General features: G+C 39.4%; 3 protein-coding genes and 2 pseudogenes across 3 annotated transcripts; all 5 read left to right on the top strand.

The window, feature by feature from the left end:
- Positions 1-1,989: 1,989 nt before the first annotated feature.
- On the top strand, positions 1,990-2,399 carry LOC135474149 (histone H3-like; annotated as a pseudogene).
- A 2,503-nt stretch (positions 2,400-4,902) lies between these two features.
- On the top strand, positions 4,903-5,457 carry LOC135462517 (late histone H1-like). The gene has a single exon (XM_064739746.1). The coding sequence runs from the start codon at positions 4,957-4,959 to the stop codon at positions 5,455-5,457; it is 501 nt and encodes a 166-aa protein (XP_064595816.1). The 5' UTR covers positions 4,903-4,956.
- Positions 5,458-7,761: 2,304 nt separating this feature from the next.
- LOC135474132 (histone H3) lies at positions 7,762-8,172 on the top strand. The gene has a single exon (XM_064754156.1). It carries the CDS (start codon positions 7,762-7,764, stop codon positions 8,170-8,172), a length of 411 nt encoding a protein of 136 aa, XP_064610226.1.
- Positions 8,173-11,111: 2,939 nt separating this feature from the next.
- On the top strand, positions 11,112-14,463 carry LOC135474087 (histone H1-delta-like; annotated as a pseudogene).
- Positions 14,464-16,969: 2,506 nt separating this feature from the next.
- Positions 16,970-17,545, top strand: LOC135462528 (histone H1-delta-like). The gene has a single exon (XM_064739757.1). The coding sequence runs from the start codon at positions 16,970-16,972 to the stop codon at positions 17,543-17,545; it is 576 nt and encodes a 191-aa protein (XP_064595827.1).
- The last annotated feature ends 744 nt before the right edge of the window (positions 17,546-18,289 follow it).

The following is an 18,289-nucleotide window of genomic DNA, read 5'->3' on the forward strand; positions in this document are numbered from 1 at the left end:
TATTTCTTGATTATGCACTGTATACAGAATTTTTTCACAAGGCTTTAATATTGACATTCCATGTTTAACATCAGCCCATTTCATATTAACCATCTGTTTCCCGTTTTCTATAAAAAAAATACATATTGTTACGACCCAAACTGTCTGTATTACAAAGAGATGGCTTGTTCGAAATACAAAACAGTTTAGCCGCACAAAAAAAGTAACCAAAACCAGCAGATTGTATTTTTCAACAATTTATTAGATTTAACAAGAACAAATTTACCAAGCTAAATTTAGAAGCCAGCGGCAGTCGTTCACATAACAACATTGATAAGATGGAGGCACACAGCATTACTGCTATCATTTTTACTTCATGGATTAAACTTCAGACATTTATTATGCACATTACACCTTAAGAAAGGGGTGTGTAACGAATGGGTTTCACATTTTACTTCTAAGGGCGCCTAATCAGTCTAATAAAGAGCATGACGTGACAAAGTTTACACAGCTGGGAGATGGAACAAAGAAACGTCATAAACCTGTATCACAGTATATCTACTACACTAAAAAGTTTGGAATATTTTGTCGTTCCTTTGTCTTACACTTGACAAATAGACTTTCAACCCTGCATCTCAGCGGGTATAAGTACACAGACCGGATGTTACAGTCTACACCATCAGCTTATCGCTGCATGACCTTGGCTAATGTCAGACACTCAGTGGGCTTCAACAAACCCGCCCTTCCCCTATACCCCTTAATCTATTCAGAGTTCTTGTCATTGAGGGGCACAGATGCCTTGTCCTGCATGAGGTGATAACAAACTTTACATTTGAGTCACTTCAGTGAGACGTTTTCGAAAGGCTATATCGATTAATGGCGTAATAGAACGACTTGGAACACGACTTGGGCAAAGTCACCTAGACTTATCTAGACCTAAAACTGTACGCTGGCTTCTTACCACACAAATAGTCTAGCAGATCTCTACAACATGGTATTAGCGTGTCTCTACGGGAATGAATAATTAAAGTGCTGTTTTAGATAACATAATCCAGGAGATCAAATTTAGTTTTTTGATTGATTAAATGTCAGAAGTGTCAGAGAAACATTTCTAGATTGCCAAGAGCATTCCTTCCATCTATCCATCATGATTGAAAGATGTTCAGTGCGTTTCTTTGTCTGAATATGTCCTATTTTCGTGCATTGTATACTTCGGTTGTAGTTTATGTTAATCGTCGTTTTGGGAATTGGCCTTGCGACTATTGACGGGGAACGTAAATCTTTCTTGACGCCTGTCATACAAACATAGATTAGAAACAGAATCACATGAAGTTACATTTACACAAATACAAAATGAAACGAAAGATTATAGTCTGACTTTGCTTCTTATGCTGTAATAGAGATACCAACGGTTCCGATATGAATGAGCTGTGTTGGCATAACTCATGGTACATATTATTTATAAATCTATTCATTTATTCATTATCTATAAATTCTACCCTATTTATTCCTATTTACCTGACTGACGTAATACACCAAGAAAATAAAACGGAATGATCCTTCTCACATCGTTGCAGAACATTAAAGACATATATAGCTAACTTAAATTTGAAGCCTGTCATAGTGTCGAAAACCAATGAAAACTTATATAGCTAACTTAATTTTGCTTCAGGCATGTCCACATGATTTCTGTCAGCATCCATGATAATTGAAATGGTCTGAACAAAGGATAAAGCATTTTATATGTTTTAATCTTGCTGTGTGTTAAAGTTCCTAGCCCAAGAATAACCCAAGCTAGGAGGATTCTAATTTTCTGGCAACAGCTAAAAGTATGTGTAAACTGACCAATGAATGTGCTCGCTTTCCAGCCAATGAAACACAAGGCGCGCGATTAATACAGCCAATGAGGCACATTCACGCAAGAGTGGTGATGGGGTTTAAAAAGCTCAGGTATTCCCGGGTGAAGTCACACTCGATCCACTCTTGCAGCAGATCACATCATTAGACGCCATGGCCCGTACAAAGCAGACCGCCCGTAAATCTACAGGAGGAAAGGCTCCCCGAAACAGTTGGCCACAAAGGCAGCCAGGAAGAGCGCCCCAGCCACAGGTGGTGTCAAGAAACCTCACAGATACAGGCCCGGAACAGTGGCTCTCCGTGAAATCCGTCGTTACCAGAAGAGCACTGAACTTCTCATCCGAAAACTGCCCTTCCAGCGTCTGGTGCGTGAAATCGCCCAGGATTTCAAGACTGATCTGCGTTTCCAGAGCTCTGCCGTGATGGCTCTACAAGAGGCCAGCGAATCTTACCTGGTGGGTTTGTTTGAGGACACGAACCTGTGTGCCATCCACGCCAAACGTGTCACCATTATGCCCAAGGATATCCAACTGGCCAGACGTATCCGAGGAGAGAGAGCTTAAATCTCACGGAAGACCTCAATTCCTTTCCAACGGCCCTTTTCAGGGCCAACCAAAACCTCGAAAGAATCTTTCCTGTCTGAGCACCATCCAGATTTATACCCATACAGTGTCTACACTTATTTCATTTTCTCTGAATTTAGAAAGGCGACATTAAATGTTAACATTTACTTTTTTCTATAGTCTTACGTACACAGACACACAGTTCACGGAAATACATCCACCCGCAAGCTGATTTTAAAGATAACTACAAGTACATATTTTAAGTATTAATAAACACAGGCATGGGATTCCGGTAGTTCTGTATAATGTACATAACTAATATGAATTATCCTAAGGCTGAACGTAGTGTATAGGCTGCAAAATCTGTTTAATTCAGCAAAGTAACAAGTGAAATGCACTCTACAGTTAAGCCATGTATGTAGTTGTTGAAAACAGTAAGGAAGAACTGGTTAGATATATATTTGTGGTGTAGCGTATTTCCCACATCCTTATACGGCCTGAGCATGGCTAGTCAACAAAGGGACAGAGAGGCAAAAGGAATAAGAAGTTATTGGTACGAGTTGCTAGATTTCTAGTGCATGTATGGCATAAATGAAATAAACCTGGTCAACACATATAGGTCCTATACTTTCACATTAGGAAATAATGCATAGACTTGCTACAGGGGGCAAAAATCTCAATAGAATTCCCCACCAGCGATGCATGTTTGTAGATGAACAAATAGCCCAAATAACAAACATGTGCAAATTATAGAAAGAATGTGGAATAGAAAGGAAGTAGTTCAGAACCAGGCATGGTTGTCACACATTTAGAAAACGATTAAAATAATGTTACACAAAATTAGAAAAAAATTACTCAGGAACAATTATCCACGCAAGACAACAATTTGACTTGATCAGTTAGGTCATAGTTGTCCATGTCAGTTAGTCACTTTTACCAGTTATGTGAGCAAGAGTGCTGGGGGTGATCCACAGACCTTTAGCAAGTTACTGACCCACCTTTGCACCAGTTACGTTTGAACTGGCGCATTGTGTGTACGATAAAAGTGAACAAGAATGATTGCAAATGGTACAAACAGTGTGGAGTACACACGATGAAATCCAGAAGCCACATCCGCCATGTGTCTTTCTATACGAGAGACAAATAAATTCATCCACAAATAAAATTACAAGGATGGCTTCTCTTCATAAACAATTATGCACAAGCCCAGGCTAGAAACGTTTAATGGGAAAGAGAAATAAGTATCAGCGATGAGAGCATGGTTGGTCGGTGTATATTTGTTAGATGAAAATCCATTTAAGCATTGGAGGCATTCATGCATATTCTTTATCAGTTACCTATTAAAAAAGAACCATTTGCCGATATTCAGTTTAAAAGTATAAACTTGCTATGTTTCTTGAATCTTTGTATTCCATGTTATTACACCTTATGTTAAATGGTCTTCATTTTTATATTTAAACACTAGGTTTGTAAAAAGACGTTGCACACTTTATTACACACGGTATGGCACAATTATCAAAATATATTACCTGAAGCATGGGTGGGGTAGTGCTAGTTTGTTTAATGGCGTTTCCATTCTAACGAATGATGCACGCCGCGATCAGTGCTGAAACCAAGTAGCGTTCACATTAATGCATTATAACATAGAGATGAGAATGAACTATACTCTAGATTTTCTTATAGCACATGGAAGCAGGAACCTTACTGTAGCTTCGAAGACTCCACCAGACCTCTTGCCAGGCCTTAAAACATAGTCTGTGCAGAGGCCTGTAATGCCAGCACAGAGCAGTTCCGCATAATAGCGATGTTTCTGGAGAGTATATAGTGGGCATTGGAACAACATATATATGCTCATTTGCTTCCTCAACCTGGCAATGATCACAAACACCCGTGTCATGTAAACGAAACCTGTTTAAATAAGAATTCATCTGAATACCTGAAGCATGGATTAGAAACAAGCTAAAAAAACACATCAAACATTCATAAAAAATGTGTCAGTTTTCCCCTAAAATTGTACTCTATATTTTGACAATTGATATCTGAATCTTTGCATATAAGTAACCTGCTGAATAAGGAAATAAAAAAGAGGGAAATAAAAGAAGATAAATATTTTGCTTTTGTTGTTTCTAAAAATTGTCGCTGCAATCTCCCTTTAACACAGATTTCCAAACCCGCAGATCTTACAATACTCATTCTACCGATATGAAGGTCTGGCAGGTTATCTAAGAAAACAAGTGCTGATTACCTTTTGTAATATGGGTTAACAGTTACGGAAAAATTTTAGATTTTGTAATCGACAACAAACACAAATTTCCATTACATTTGGCCGATAATCCCTTGTTCCCGCCATTGCTCTCTACGCGGTCCGCGCTCGGGTTATGTAGACCAGCTGCTCAGCGAACACAACACAAATTACCCAAGTGTGAGACAGCTAACACTACAGTGCATCGCCTACTGCCTATTCATCATGACTGACACAGTGCCAGCCCCCGTCGTTCAGAAAGTGAACAAGGCCACCAAGCCCAAGAAGCCAGCCGAACACCCGAAATACAGCGAAATGGTGGTAGCTGCTCTCAAGGACATGAAAGAGAGAGGTGGATCATCCAGGAGCAAGATCTTGAAGTACATCGTCACCAACTACAAAGTGGGAGACGAGAAGACCGTAAACACACACCTGAAGCTTGCTTTGAAAAGTGGCGTTAAGTCCGGTATGTTGAAACAGACTAAGGGTACCGGGGCCACAGGATCTTTCAAGCTGGGTGAAGTCGCCAAGAAAGCCCCGGCTAATCCAAAGAAACCTGCCGTCAAGAAACCAGCTGCCAAAAAGCCAGCAACTAAGAAGACAAAATCACCAAAGAAAGTCACAAAGAAACCAGCGGCCAAGAAAACAAAATCTCCGACCAAGAAAGTCACGAAGAAGACGAAATCTCCCAAGAAGGTTGCCAAAAAGCCGGCCTCTAAAAAACCAACAAAGTCTCCGAAGAAAGCAGCGACTAAAAAGCCTGAAGCGAAGAAACCAGCAGCGAAAAAGCCAGCAGCCAAGAAGACAAAGGCTTGAACAGTTCCATTTGTTGACATCTTCTCCTTAACGGCCCTTTTCAGGGCCAACCAAACCTCCCGAAAGTGGTCTTTCATTCTAATATAGCACTTATCTTATTTGTATACAAAGTTTCTTGGCAAGAAACGTTTAATGTTGAAGTAAGATCTGTAACAGGAGCTATCCATGATCGTCACAAGTAACCAGTGAAATACGGCTCATGTAAACCTACCTCAGTTAACGTTTTATCCTAACTGTTCATGCAAACATGTAAACAGGAAGTTACACAGCCCTATAGGACCATGGCTTAGGTAAAAAGCAGAATTAAGTAAAAAAAAAAAATGCAATGATATTAACTGCAATAATTTGGGCGTCAGTAATCTGGAATTTATCAGATAACCGTGCACTTCTTTCATGGGTTTATCAGATTAACGGAAATGTCAGTTATTTCTCGCTCTACTTGTAGGCGTTGTTAATAATGCTATGACGGCTTTCCTACAGGTCTGTGGCTAATCTGTGATGGGACAAAGATTTACTTCGTATATCAACATGGAGACGCTAACTCAGTACTAGCACTGAGTTAGCAACTAGTAGGTTGTATACTAAAAGGATAATTCATACAATTTTAAAGTTCCAGGGGAGCCTTTTCTGGTTAACTAAAAAATATTTAAATGAATAAATGGTAAGTAAATAATTTACACATCATGAAATGAAACACCTTTAGAGCTGAATGTACTCTCTATAGATTAAGAGACATTTCACGCGGCTTTATTTCCCCTTATAACTGCCAAAACCGATTTACTTTTGGCATATTTGACTGTGGTTGTAAGGTTGATGTCGTGTACAGCAATGATTATCCGTTAAGGAGAATATTGTATGGACTGGATGTCATCATTTGTATCACCAGCTTATCACACTATGACCCTGACTTTAGCGTTTGGCACTCGTGCCCACCCACCCCCACCCGTCACCTCTACCCAAATACACACACAAACCATTAATCCTTCAACTCTTTACTCAAACCTCAAGTCACTCACATTCCTTCCCATCGAATGGTATGAAAAGCTGTCACCCAGCGAAGGCAGTACGAACCTTTGTCAATTCATTACATAATAGCCGGTCAAAGGACGTAAAAATCCAATAGGCAAATATCTTATTTCAACGGATTCCTAAAATAGTAAGTGTCTAGTGAACAAGGAAGGAAAACTACGATATTGGTGGTAATTAGATCTCTACAGGGGTCGATTAGTATTTGTCTCTACTTCTCAGTGACAATGAGCTCAAATTGTGTCTGCCGAATGAGCTTCAATTGCCATCTTGGTCATTAGTGGCACAATACTCACGACAGCGAGGAATAGTAGAAAGAGGACACACACGTATTATACAAATACTTAAATACACCATACTATATTTCTAAATGCATGATAGTCTCTTGCAAAATCCCCATTAATATCAAAACCACAATCCCATGGTGTAATAACTTGGTATTAACTTCAGAAAAGTGCTTTCCACGTCTTGATACACCCATGAGACAAGTGACTGGAGACATCTTTTGTCTCACAAGCTATGTCAGCGTTTTATAGAGGAACATCATGCATTGATATAGCTGATCACTTTGATTACTCTATCATTATTCTAACCTTGTTAATCGCTTTAAGCTTTCACCATTACGTGTATTTCATCAGAGAGTAGATATTTATCTTTTTTTTTTTTGGAAAAAGATGGAGTGGGGATTTTTCAAATCATTGCTAAATGTTACCTAATAAAAGTCCATATGGCTGAACATCATTAGAACCTTCGGAAATTATTGTTAATCTAACGGGATTTCTTAAAATATCCTGGATAAAAGACTATGATGTACGGGTTGTAAGTTAGATGTCTGACCACCTGTAAAATGTTCCATCGCATTCATAATTTCATATATCTATATATTAGAAAAGGTTATAGCAAACCCTCAATAGCATTATTTCCGCTGTTGTAAAGATGGTGTTAAATAACACATATTTTTACGTCAGTGATAGTTTTCAAACGGGCATTGAGTCTTTTTTCCTGGATTTGAATTCCGTAAAGTTGGTTGAGGTTTACAAGCTATGGGAGGATTGTAAATTCCTGGTAAGTGCTAAACACGCGCGTAAACTGACCAATCAATGTGCTTATTTTTCAACCAATCATCATTCATTAAAAAGAGCCAATCAAATAGATGCTTGCCATTTAAACAGCCAATGACGCACACTCACGCATGCGTGGAAGTGCCCATAAAGGCATGTATTCCACAGTGAGTCCACATTTGATCCACTCTTGCAGCAGATCACATCATCAGACGACATGGCCCGTACAAAGCAGACCGCCAGGAAATCTACAGGAGGCAAGGCTCCTCGAAAACAGCTGGCCACAAAGGCAGCCAGGAAGAGCGCTCCAGCCACCGGTGGTGTCAAGAAACCTCACAGATACAGGCCCGGAACAGTGGCTCTCCGTGAAATCCGTCGTTACCAGAAGAGCACTGAACTTCTCATCCGAAAACTGCCCTTCCAGCGTCTGGTGCGTGAAATCGCCCAGGATTTCAAGACAGACCTGCGTTTCCAGAGCTCTGCCGTGATGGCTCTACAAGAGGCCAGCGAATCTTACCTGGTGGGTTTGTTTGAGGACACGAACCTGTGCGCCATCCATGCCAAACGTGTCACCATTATGCCCAAGGATATCCAATTGGCCAGACGTATCCGAGGAGAGAGAGCTTAAATCTCACGGACTACTCCCATTCCCTTGCAACGGCCCTTTTCAGGGCCAACCAAAACCTCGAAAGAGTCTTTCTGGTCTAAGCATAATCTAGATCTTCTTTCCCTGTAAACAATACAAGTAAAACCTTTACTGCCGGGAACCCACGTCGAATATTAGCTATGGCTGATTGGAGACCACAGGAAGTTCTCTAAGTGCACGTGACTAATGTGGGACGCAATTGAATATGATTAAAATGCAGGTTTTAAAGTTATTTCAACCATTAGGTGGAAAGTGGTGGGTTATTAATACCCAGTCTACTTTAATCTAAAACAATATAGCAGAGCAACAATTTTTTCCTGCACGAACTGACTATGTACCATAAGTGTAAAGTAGGGGGCGTGGGTATGAAGTTCCGCCTGTTTATTGCCACTATAGGTTTATCTGTACAAAAAATAAGAAGTGTTTACATGGTTAACTCGGTATTTACTCCGTGTATGTGGAAATGTGTCCAGTAATGCTGGCTTTCTGGAACTTATTACTGGACACCTTCTTGGGTGCTCTTCAACTCCTAAACTGCAGTCCTGAATTATGAGTCCACAAAATATCTTTTGCGAGTTTTAGTACCAAAGCAAAACCTATAGAATTTTTCTATTACAGACGACCATACAAGTCGTATAAAAATGGGACCGAGTTATTCTACTGATGTCGCTATTAGCTATGTTAATACCTTACAAAATCTGTGTAAAACATAGTTTTTCTTGGATCCCTATTGATTGGCAACGGTATATTTGTTCTGCTCTATTGCTTGGCGAGAACGTCACTGCCATATAAACTGTGACAAATTTTACTAAGGAGAAAAAAATGTTTAGTTTTACACAGGCTTCATAATCTCGATAGAGTTCCCTGAGAGAAATGTACGATTTTTTTTTTAAATCTAGAAATCACCTAAGTAACAGCGGATGCAAATTGAAGAGACAGCGTGGAATAGAACGAATGCAGTACACAACCAGACATTGTGAACATATATTTACAAAATGACTGTTGTCGAAATAAAAACAGACAAAAAACATGACTGAAAATTAAAAAAAAATCATTTTTATTGAGAGACATTTTTATATGTAATCCAGCACTATAACTTGTTCATTTACTTCATAGTTTCCGTCAGAACTGGAGGGCTCAGGGTAAACCACAGAATTTTGGCCACTTAGTCAGAAACTTTCTTACATGTGACTTTTGAACTAGCATCTTGTGTGTACAAATGAGCTGAATAAGAACAACCGAGAACAGTAGAAACACTGAATACCAGAAACACTGTGAAATGGATATAATGTAATTCAGAAGCCACTAACGTCATATGTCTTCCATATAAGACAGTTGTTCCAAGACAAATACATACATGCAAAATAAAATTAAAGGAGAAGGGAAACTTAAAAACATGACACTATAGGCTGAAAAGAGCACATTTTTTCTATCTGGTGGTGCCCGTTGCATACTTTTGTGATTTTTCCTCGCCATACACGTAAAGCCTGAAAACGGCAAAGCTGGCACAAATCGCCGAGTCCATCGCGTCCTCCATCTTTAACACCCTGTAATTTAAGCTGTTGGTGTTTTGCCTCTCAGCCAATGACAGTCGTTAAAACTGCCGGCTTGTTCGTGTAAACTCGGAACCTACGTCCAACATTCCGGCTTCCGATCGTCAAGTGGAAAATGAACTGTACTGTTCGCTACCTTCTGGAGGAGGAGTTCTACCGGAAATGTACGAACTATACTTCGGCGATTTCCGACAGCAATTCTCGTCCTAATACAGAACACAGGACTAGTTCTTAGGCAAAATGGAGTCGCTCACAGCGAATTTTGGCGCTGACTCTATTTATAATTTATCAACTTGAGGTACATATTAGACTTTTTTTTATGGCAAGCACCTGCGAGGAAATACATACTCTTTTTTTGCGTTTTCTTCTTTCAAACAATTGCTCAGAAACATATATCCACATGCACAAGCTAGAAGCTTTCAATGAAAAGCAAAGCAGTTAAGAGAGAAATAAAAATAAATTTGAACAAAGAGGCCATGAGTGATCTGTTCAGTAAAAAAAATTACAACTGTAAGTTGAAACACAAAATAATTCAGCATATTGTTTCAGGAATTACAATAACATTTGCTACACGTAAATCCATTTAAGCATTGGATGCATTGGGGCATATGCTACATCCGTTATCTATTATATAAAGAAGGGCTGATTTCTTGATATTCAGAAACAATTTTAAAACTTGTTGTTTCATTCATGTTTGCGTTATATCTTAATTCAGTTTGATGTTCAATAGTCTTTGTTTTTATATTTAAACGGTAAATTTGTCCAAAAGACATCATTCACTTTATTACACACGGGTATGGTACAATTATCAAAGGCTGTTACCTCAAACATGGGTCATAGACCAGCTAAAAAGATACACAATTTTTGAGACACGTCAAAAACTTATCAACACTGTGTCAATTTTTGCGGAAAATTGCTCTCTATATTTTGGCAATTGTCACCTGAATCCTTGTGAACAAGAAACCTGTTTTATAAAGAAGTAAAAATGATGGGAAATGAAAGAAGATTGATATTTTGTTTTGCTGTTTGTAAAAATGGTCAGTCTAGTCTCTCTTCAATACAGATTTCCAGCCCCACAACTCTCAATTACTCAATAATCTGCAAAGATATGTGGCAGGGCTTTTAAAAAAACAGCTCCTGATACAGTTTTGTAATTCTGGGCAACAACTACGGAAAAATTTGAGAATTTGTTATCGACAACAAACACAAATTTCCATTACATGAGGCCCTGTAAGCCCACGTTCCCGCTATTGCTCTCTACGCGGTCCGCGCTCGGCTTATGTACACCAGCTGCTCAGCGAACACATCACAAATTACCCCAAGTGTGAGATAGCTAACACTACAGTGCATCGATACTGCCGATTCATCATGACTGACACAACTCCAGCTCCCGTTGTCCAGAAGGTAAAGAAGGCCACCAAGCCTAAGAAGCCAGCCGAACACCCGAAATACAGCGAAATGGTGGGTAGCCGCTCTCAAGGATCTGAAAGAGAGAGGTGGATCATCTAGGAGCAAGATCTTGAAGTACATCGTCACCAACTACAAAGTGGGAGACGAGAAGACCGTCAACACACACCTGAAGCTTGCCCTGAAAAGTGGCGTCAAGTCTGGTATGTTGAAACAGACTAAGGGCACCGGTGCCACGGGATCTTTCAAGCTGGGTGAAGTCGCCAAGAAGCCCCGGCTAAGCCAAAGAAACTGCCGTCAAGAAACCCAGCTGCCAAAAAGCCAGCTACTAAGAAGACAAAATCGCCAAAGAAAGTCACAAAGAAACCAGCGGCAAGAAAACAAAATCTCCGGACCAAGAAAGTCACGAAGAATACGAAATCTCCCAAGAAGGTTGCCAAAAAGCCGGCCTCTAAAAGCCAACAAAGTCTCCGAAGAAAGCAGCGACTAAAAAGCCTGCAGCCAAGAAACCAGCAGCGAAAAAGCCAGCAGCCAAGAAGACAAAGGCTTGAACAGTTCCATTTTTTGATATCTTCTCCTTAACGGCCCTTTTCAGGGCCAACCAAACCTCCGAAAGTGGTCTTTCATTCTATTATAGCACTTTTCTTATTCGATGCAATGTTTCTTGGCAAAAAACATTTAAGGTTGGAAGTAAGACCTGTTGCAAGAGCTCTTCATGACGGTGCACCTTTTTTATGAATTTACCAAATCATCATGACTGTTAGCTACCGTTATCGCTCATATTCTGCTGATACTTAGGATAGTATAACTACGTTTTCCGTATCTCTCGCTAACTGCTGATACAGTATACACCTACTTTATACGTTAAAATTAAGGCGCTGAATCGGTACATTATAAGAAATGGGCCGTCTACTAAAGTATGGGCTCATATATACTTCAACTTCCAGAACAGCATTTTCTGGTTAACTTCAAACGAATAAAGCTTTAAACGAATAAACGATTTAAAATGAGTTACACATTATAAAATTGTTAACATTTGTCTCTGATTAAGCTCTCTATACAGACATTTCAAGTTGTTTACTTTTCCTACCAGTCAAGGAACAAACTATTGTCCCGCTAGATATAGTTTGGGCATGTTTCGGTAGGCTTTTCAAGCTGATGTCGTGTACATCACTCATTACAATTTATGGAAGGTAGTTCACTCAGATGGTATAAGGGCGGACTGGATGTCAACGTCTATATCAGCAGCACGACTTGAGTGTCAGACATTCAATTAGCCCGTAAACCGCCCCTTCGCCCCCAACACCTCACACATAGTGTCACCACTTCCCCGACACTTCAGCCCACCCGCACCACGGTCCTCAATATTTTTATTCAGCCCACAGGTTACCCACATTTCTGCCCAGCGGGTCGTATCACAATGAAAAGCTGGGTCACCCTGCCGCTGCGGGCAGTAAGAAGTTTTGAATAAATTTTCAATGAATTACATAATAGCCAGTCAAAGGACAAGAATGTCCAATAGGCAAACATTTGCATCATACACGTAAACTAGTACAGTACTAAAATATTATGTGTCTAATAAACAAAAAGGGAAACCTACGACATGGGTAACTAGATCTCTACAAAATTGCTTCGTATTAAATTGTGTCTACTTTGTGGTTACAATGAACTCAATGCTGTGTCTGCGTAGTTGGGCTTGGCTTCAAAGCTTGGTCAGTAAATTGTCACAATACTGACTATAGCAAGGTATAAGTACACGAAAAAACACAAGAAATACTCAAAATATGGCAAACTAAATTTCCCATTGTATAAGTAAATGGCTACAAATTGGCATCACCTTCTGTACCGGAAAGGGCATTTCATGTTTTAATATAACTTGTAAGCTGCTGTCAATTCTTTGGTTAACTCCAGTGGATTTGGTATATGCTCTCTTATCCCTATTTAAATTAAGAAAAACATAGTCAAATAAATACACCATAACAACGTAATAAACATAAATACACACAAAACATGACGAAGATAGGAACAAAAATGGATGGAAATATTAAGAAGAGTGTAACACAGTAAGGTTTAAGATAAGAAACTAACAGAAAAGTCTCATACACGTACATGAGCGTGCAGGACAAATTGTGGATCGACTGGACGCAAACATTTACATACACGCACGAGCAAAACGATTAAAGAAACCTTTGGTCTAAAAAAAAAATGCCATTTAACTAGATGAACATCATACATTGCTATTCCTGATGGCTTTTATTGGTCTACTCATTATTTTAAGCTTATTCCATATGCATACTTTCTTTAAAACTCTATATAAAAGGCCTCATTAGATGAATAATAATGGAATCTTCAAAATTTTTTACTAATGTATCTGCAGTTCCTTAACATTCTGGATATCTGTCTAAGTTGTATGAGTTACAAGTAATTTGTACTATCCCTTGACAACCTCATACATGTATATGCATACATGGGATATAAGATCCCTCAAGAACCTCATCACTGATATGGTAAACCTGGTTTTAATAACACATCATTTCACCTCAATTTGAAGAATATTCAGCCAGCAATCAAACTGACTAACTTAACCAAAGCTGTGGTAGTGAACTAACCGACATCCCTTTTTGCTAGTCTTGCTTTCTTCAATCCCAAGTTGGGTTTACAAGCTATAGGAAGATTCTAATTTTCTGGCAACTGCTAAACGCGCGCCTAAAATGACCAATCAATGTGCTCATTTTTCAGCCAATGAACGATACGTAAAAAGAACCAATCACCCACAAGCGCGCCATTAAGACAACCAATTAGACGAAGTCACGTACAAGTGACAGAGGTTACAAAAGCCAAGGTATTCCACTGTGAGGTCACACTTGATCCAAATTTGTAGCAGATCACATCATCCGACGACATGGCCCGTACAAAGCAGACCGCCAGGAAGTCTACAGGAGGAAAGGCTCCCCGAAAACAGCTGGCCACTAAGGCAGCCAGGAAGAGCGCCCCAGCCACCGGTGGTGTCAAGAAACCTCACAGATACAGGCCCGGAACAGTGGCTCTCCGTGAAATCCGTCGATACCAGAAGAGCACTGAGCTTCTCATCCGAAAACTGCCCTTCCAGCGTCTGGTGCGTGAAATCGCCCAGGATTTCAAGACAGATCTGCGTTTCCAGAGCTCTGCCGTGATGGCTCTACAAGAGGCCAGCGAATCTTACCTGGTAGGTTTGTTTGAGGACACGAACCTGTGTGCCATCCACGCCAAACGTGTTACCATTATGCCCAAGGATATCCAACTGGCCAGACGTATCCGAGGAGAGAGAGCTTAAATCTCACGGAACACCTCCATTCCCTTCCAACGGCCCTTTTCAGGGCCAACCAAAACCTCGAAAGAGACTTTCTGGTCTGAGCATAATCTAGATCTTCTTTCCCTGTAAACAATACAAGGAAAACCTTTACTGCCGGGAATTCACGTCGAACATTAGCTATGACTGATGGGAGACCGCAGGCAGTTCTCTGATTGTACGTGACTAATGTGGGACACAATGGAAAATGGTTAAAATGCAGGTTTTATGGTTATTTCAACCATTACGTGGAAGACGGTGAATTATTATTACCCAGTCTACTTCAATCGGAAAAAATATAGCAGAGCAACAATTTTTTCTGTACGAGCAGACTATGTACTATAAGTAAAGTAGGGGGCGTGGACGTGGGTCCGCCTGTTAATTGCCACTATAGGTTAAGATTTATCTGTACAATTATAAGAACTGTTACATAGTTAACTCAGTATTTACTCCGTGTATGTGGAAATGTGTCCAGCAATGCTGGCTTTCTGGACAGTTATTACTGCACACCTTCATGGGTGCTATTTAACTCGTAAACTGCAATCCTTAATTATGAGTCTACAAAATATCTTTTGCGAGTTTTAGTACCAAAGCAAAACCCAGAGAATTATTGTATTCAGACCACCATACAAGGCATATAAAACTGGAACCGAGTTATTCTACTGATGTCGCTATTCGCTGTGTTAATACTTTACAAAATCTGTGTAAAACCCTATTGATTGGCAACGGTATATTTGTTCTACATTGTTGCTTGGCGAGAACGTCACTGCCATATAAACTGTGACAAATTTTACTAAGAAGAAAAGAATGTTTAGTTTTTCATAGGCTTCATAATCTCGATGGAGGTCCCTGCAAGAAATGTATGTTTTTTAAATCTACAAATAACCTGAGTAACGGCGAATGCAAATTGAAGGCAGAGTGTGGGCTAGAACGAATGCAGTTCACAACCAGACATTGTTGCCATATATTTACAAACTGACTGTTGTCGAAATAAAAACAGACAAAAAAAATGACTGAAAATTACAACGAAAAAATCATTTTTATTGAGACACAAATATATACGCATGCCAGCAATATGACTTTGTCATTTACTTCATAGTTTTCCGTCAGTTAGTCAGAAGAGGAGAGCTCAGGGTAAACCACACAATTTTGGCAACTTACTCAGAAACTTTCTTACATGTGACTTTTGAACTAGCATCTTGTGTGTACAAATGAGCTGAATAAGAACAACCTAGAACAGTAGAAACACAGAATAGTAGAAACACTGTGAAATGGACATGATGAAATTCACAAGTCACTAACGTAATATGTCTTCCATATAAGACAGTTGTTCCAAGACAAATACATACATGCATAATAAAATTAAAGGAGAAGGAAACTTAAAAACATGACACTATAGGCTGAAAAGAGCACATTTTTCCTATCTGACATATTAGACTTTTTAATGGCAAGCACCTGCGAGGAAATACATACTCTGTTTTGCGTTTTCTTCTTTCAAACAATTGCTCAGAAACAAATATCCACATGCACAAGCTAGAAGCTTTTAATTGAAAAGAGAAGCAGTTAAGAGAGAAATAAGAAATACATTTGAGCAATCAGGCCATTATTAATCCGTTCACTACAAAAAATTACAACTGTAAGTTGAAACACAAAATAATTCAGCAAATTGTTTCAGGAATTAGGACAACATTTGCTACACGTAAATCCATTTAAGCATTGGATGCATTGGGGCATATGCTACATCCGTTACCTATTATATAAAGAAGGCTGATTTCTTGATATTCAGAAACAATTTCAAAAACTTGCTGTTTCATTCAGGTTGGTGTTATGTGTTATTTCAGTTGATGTTCAATAGTCTTTGTTTTTATATTTAAACGGTAAATTTGTCAAAAGACATCGTTCACTTTATTACACACGCTATGGTAAAATTATCAAAGGCTATTACCTCAAACATGGGTCATAGACCAGCTAAAAAGACAAAAAATTTTTAAGACACATCAAAAACTTATCAACACTGTGTAAATTTTTGCGTAAAATTGCTCTCTATATTTTGGCAATTGTTACCTGAATGCTTGTGAACAAGAAATCTGTTTTATAAAGAAGTAAAAATGATGGGAAATAAAAAAGATTGATATTTTGTTTTGCTGTTTGTAAAAATGGTCAGTCTAGTCTCTCTTTAATACAGATTTCCAGCCCCACAACTCTCAAATTACTCAAATAATCTGCGAAGATATGTGGCAGGGCTTGTCAAAAAACAGCTTCTCATACAGTTTTGTAATTCTGGGCAACAACTACGGAAAAATTTGAGAATTTGTTATCGGCAACAAACACAAATTTCCATTACATGTGGCTTGTAAGCCCTCCTTCCCGCCGATGCTCTCTACGCGGTCCGCGCTCGGGTTATGTAGACCAGCTGGCCAGCGGGCACTGCACAAATCATTCAAGTGTGGGATAGCTAACAATACAGTGTATCTTCTACTGCCGATTCATCATGACTGACACAACTCCCGCCCCCGTCGTCCAGAAGGTAAAGAAGGCCACCAAGCCTAAGAAGCCAGCCGAACACCCGAAATACAGCGAAATGGTGGTAGCCGCTCTCAAGGATCTGAAAGAGAGAGGTGGATCATCTAGGAGCAAGATCTTGAAGTACATCGTCACCAACTACAAAGTGGGAGACGAGAAGACCGTCAACACACACCTGAAGCTTGCCCTGAAAAGTGGCGTCAAGTCTGGTATGTTGAAACAGACTAAGGGTACCGGGGCCACGGGATCTTTTAAGCTGGGTGAAGTTGCCAAGAAAGCCCCGGCTAAGCCAAAGAAACCTGCCGTCAAGAAACCAGCTGCCAAAAAGCCAGCTACTAAGAAGACAAAATCGCCAAAGAAAGTCACAAAGAAACCAGCGGCCAAGAAAACAAAATCTCCGACCAAGAAAGTCACGAAGAAGACGAAATCTCCCAAGAAGGCTGCCAAAAAGCCGGCCTCTAAAAAGCCAACGAAGTCTCCGAAGAAAGCAGCGACTAAAAAGCCTGCAGCCAAGAAACCAGCAGCCAAGAAGACAAAGGCTTGAACAGTTCCATTTTTTGATATCTTCTCCTTAACGGCCCTTTTCAGGGCCAACCAAACCTCCCGAAAGTGGTCTTTCATTCTATTATAGCACTTTTCTTATTCCATACAAAGTTTCTTGGCAAGAAACGTTTATTGTTGAAGTAAGACCTGTAGCAAGAGCCCTTTATGACGGTGCACCTTTTTTATGAATTTAGGAAATCATCATGACTGTTAGCTACCGTTATCTCTCATATTCTGCTGATACTTCTTAGGATAGTATAACTACGTTTTCAATATCTCTCGCTAACTGCTGATACAGTATACACTTACTTTATTTGCACTTTTCTTATTTGCACATTGTATATGAAGTTTCCTGGCGACAAACATTTATGTGGGGTATGATCTGTAACAAGAACCCTTTATGACGGTGCATCTTTTTATGGATTTACCAAATCATCATGACTGTTAGCTACCGTTATCTCTCATATTATACTGATACTTAGAATAGTATAACTACTTTTTCCATTTCTCTCCCTCACTGCTGATATAGTATACACTTACTTTATATGTTAAAATTAAGGCGCTGACTCGGTAAATTACAAGAAATGGGCCGTGTACTAAAATATGGGCTCATATCTAATTCAACTTCCAGAACAGCCTTTTCTGATTAACATTAAATGAATAAAGCTTTAAACGAAAAAACGATTTAAAAATGAGTTACACATTATAAAATTATTAACATTTGTCTCCGATTAAGCTGTCTATA

The sequence above is a fragment of the Liolophura sinensis genome, chromosome 1, assembly GCF_032854445.1.
Source record: "Liolophura sinensis isolate JHLJ2023 chromosome 1, CUHK_Ljap_v2, whole genome shotgun sequence".
Taxonomy (NCBI): Eukaryota; Metazoa; Mollusca; class Polyplacophora; order Chitonida; family Chitonidae; genus Liolophura; species Liolophura sinensis.

Bases quoted from the DNA above. Each gene is read 5' to 3' on its own strand.
- LOC135462517 (XM_064739746.1), top strand. From the start codon at position 4,957: ATGGTGGTAGCTGCTCTCAAGGACATGAAAGAGAGAGGTGGATCATCC.
- LOC135474132 (XM_064754156.1), top strand. From the start codon at position 7,762: ATGGCCCGTACAAAGCAGACCGCCAGGAAATCTACAGGAGGCAAGGCT.
- LOC135462528 (XM_064739757.1), top strand. From the start codon at position 16,970: ATGACTGACACAACTCCCGCCCCCGTCGTCCAGAAGGTAAAGAAGGCC.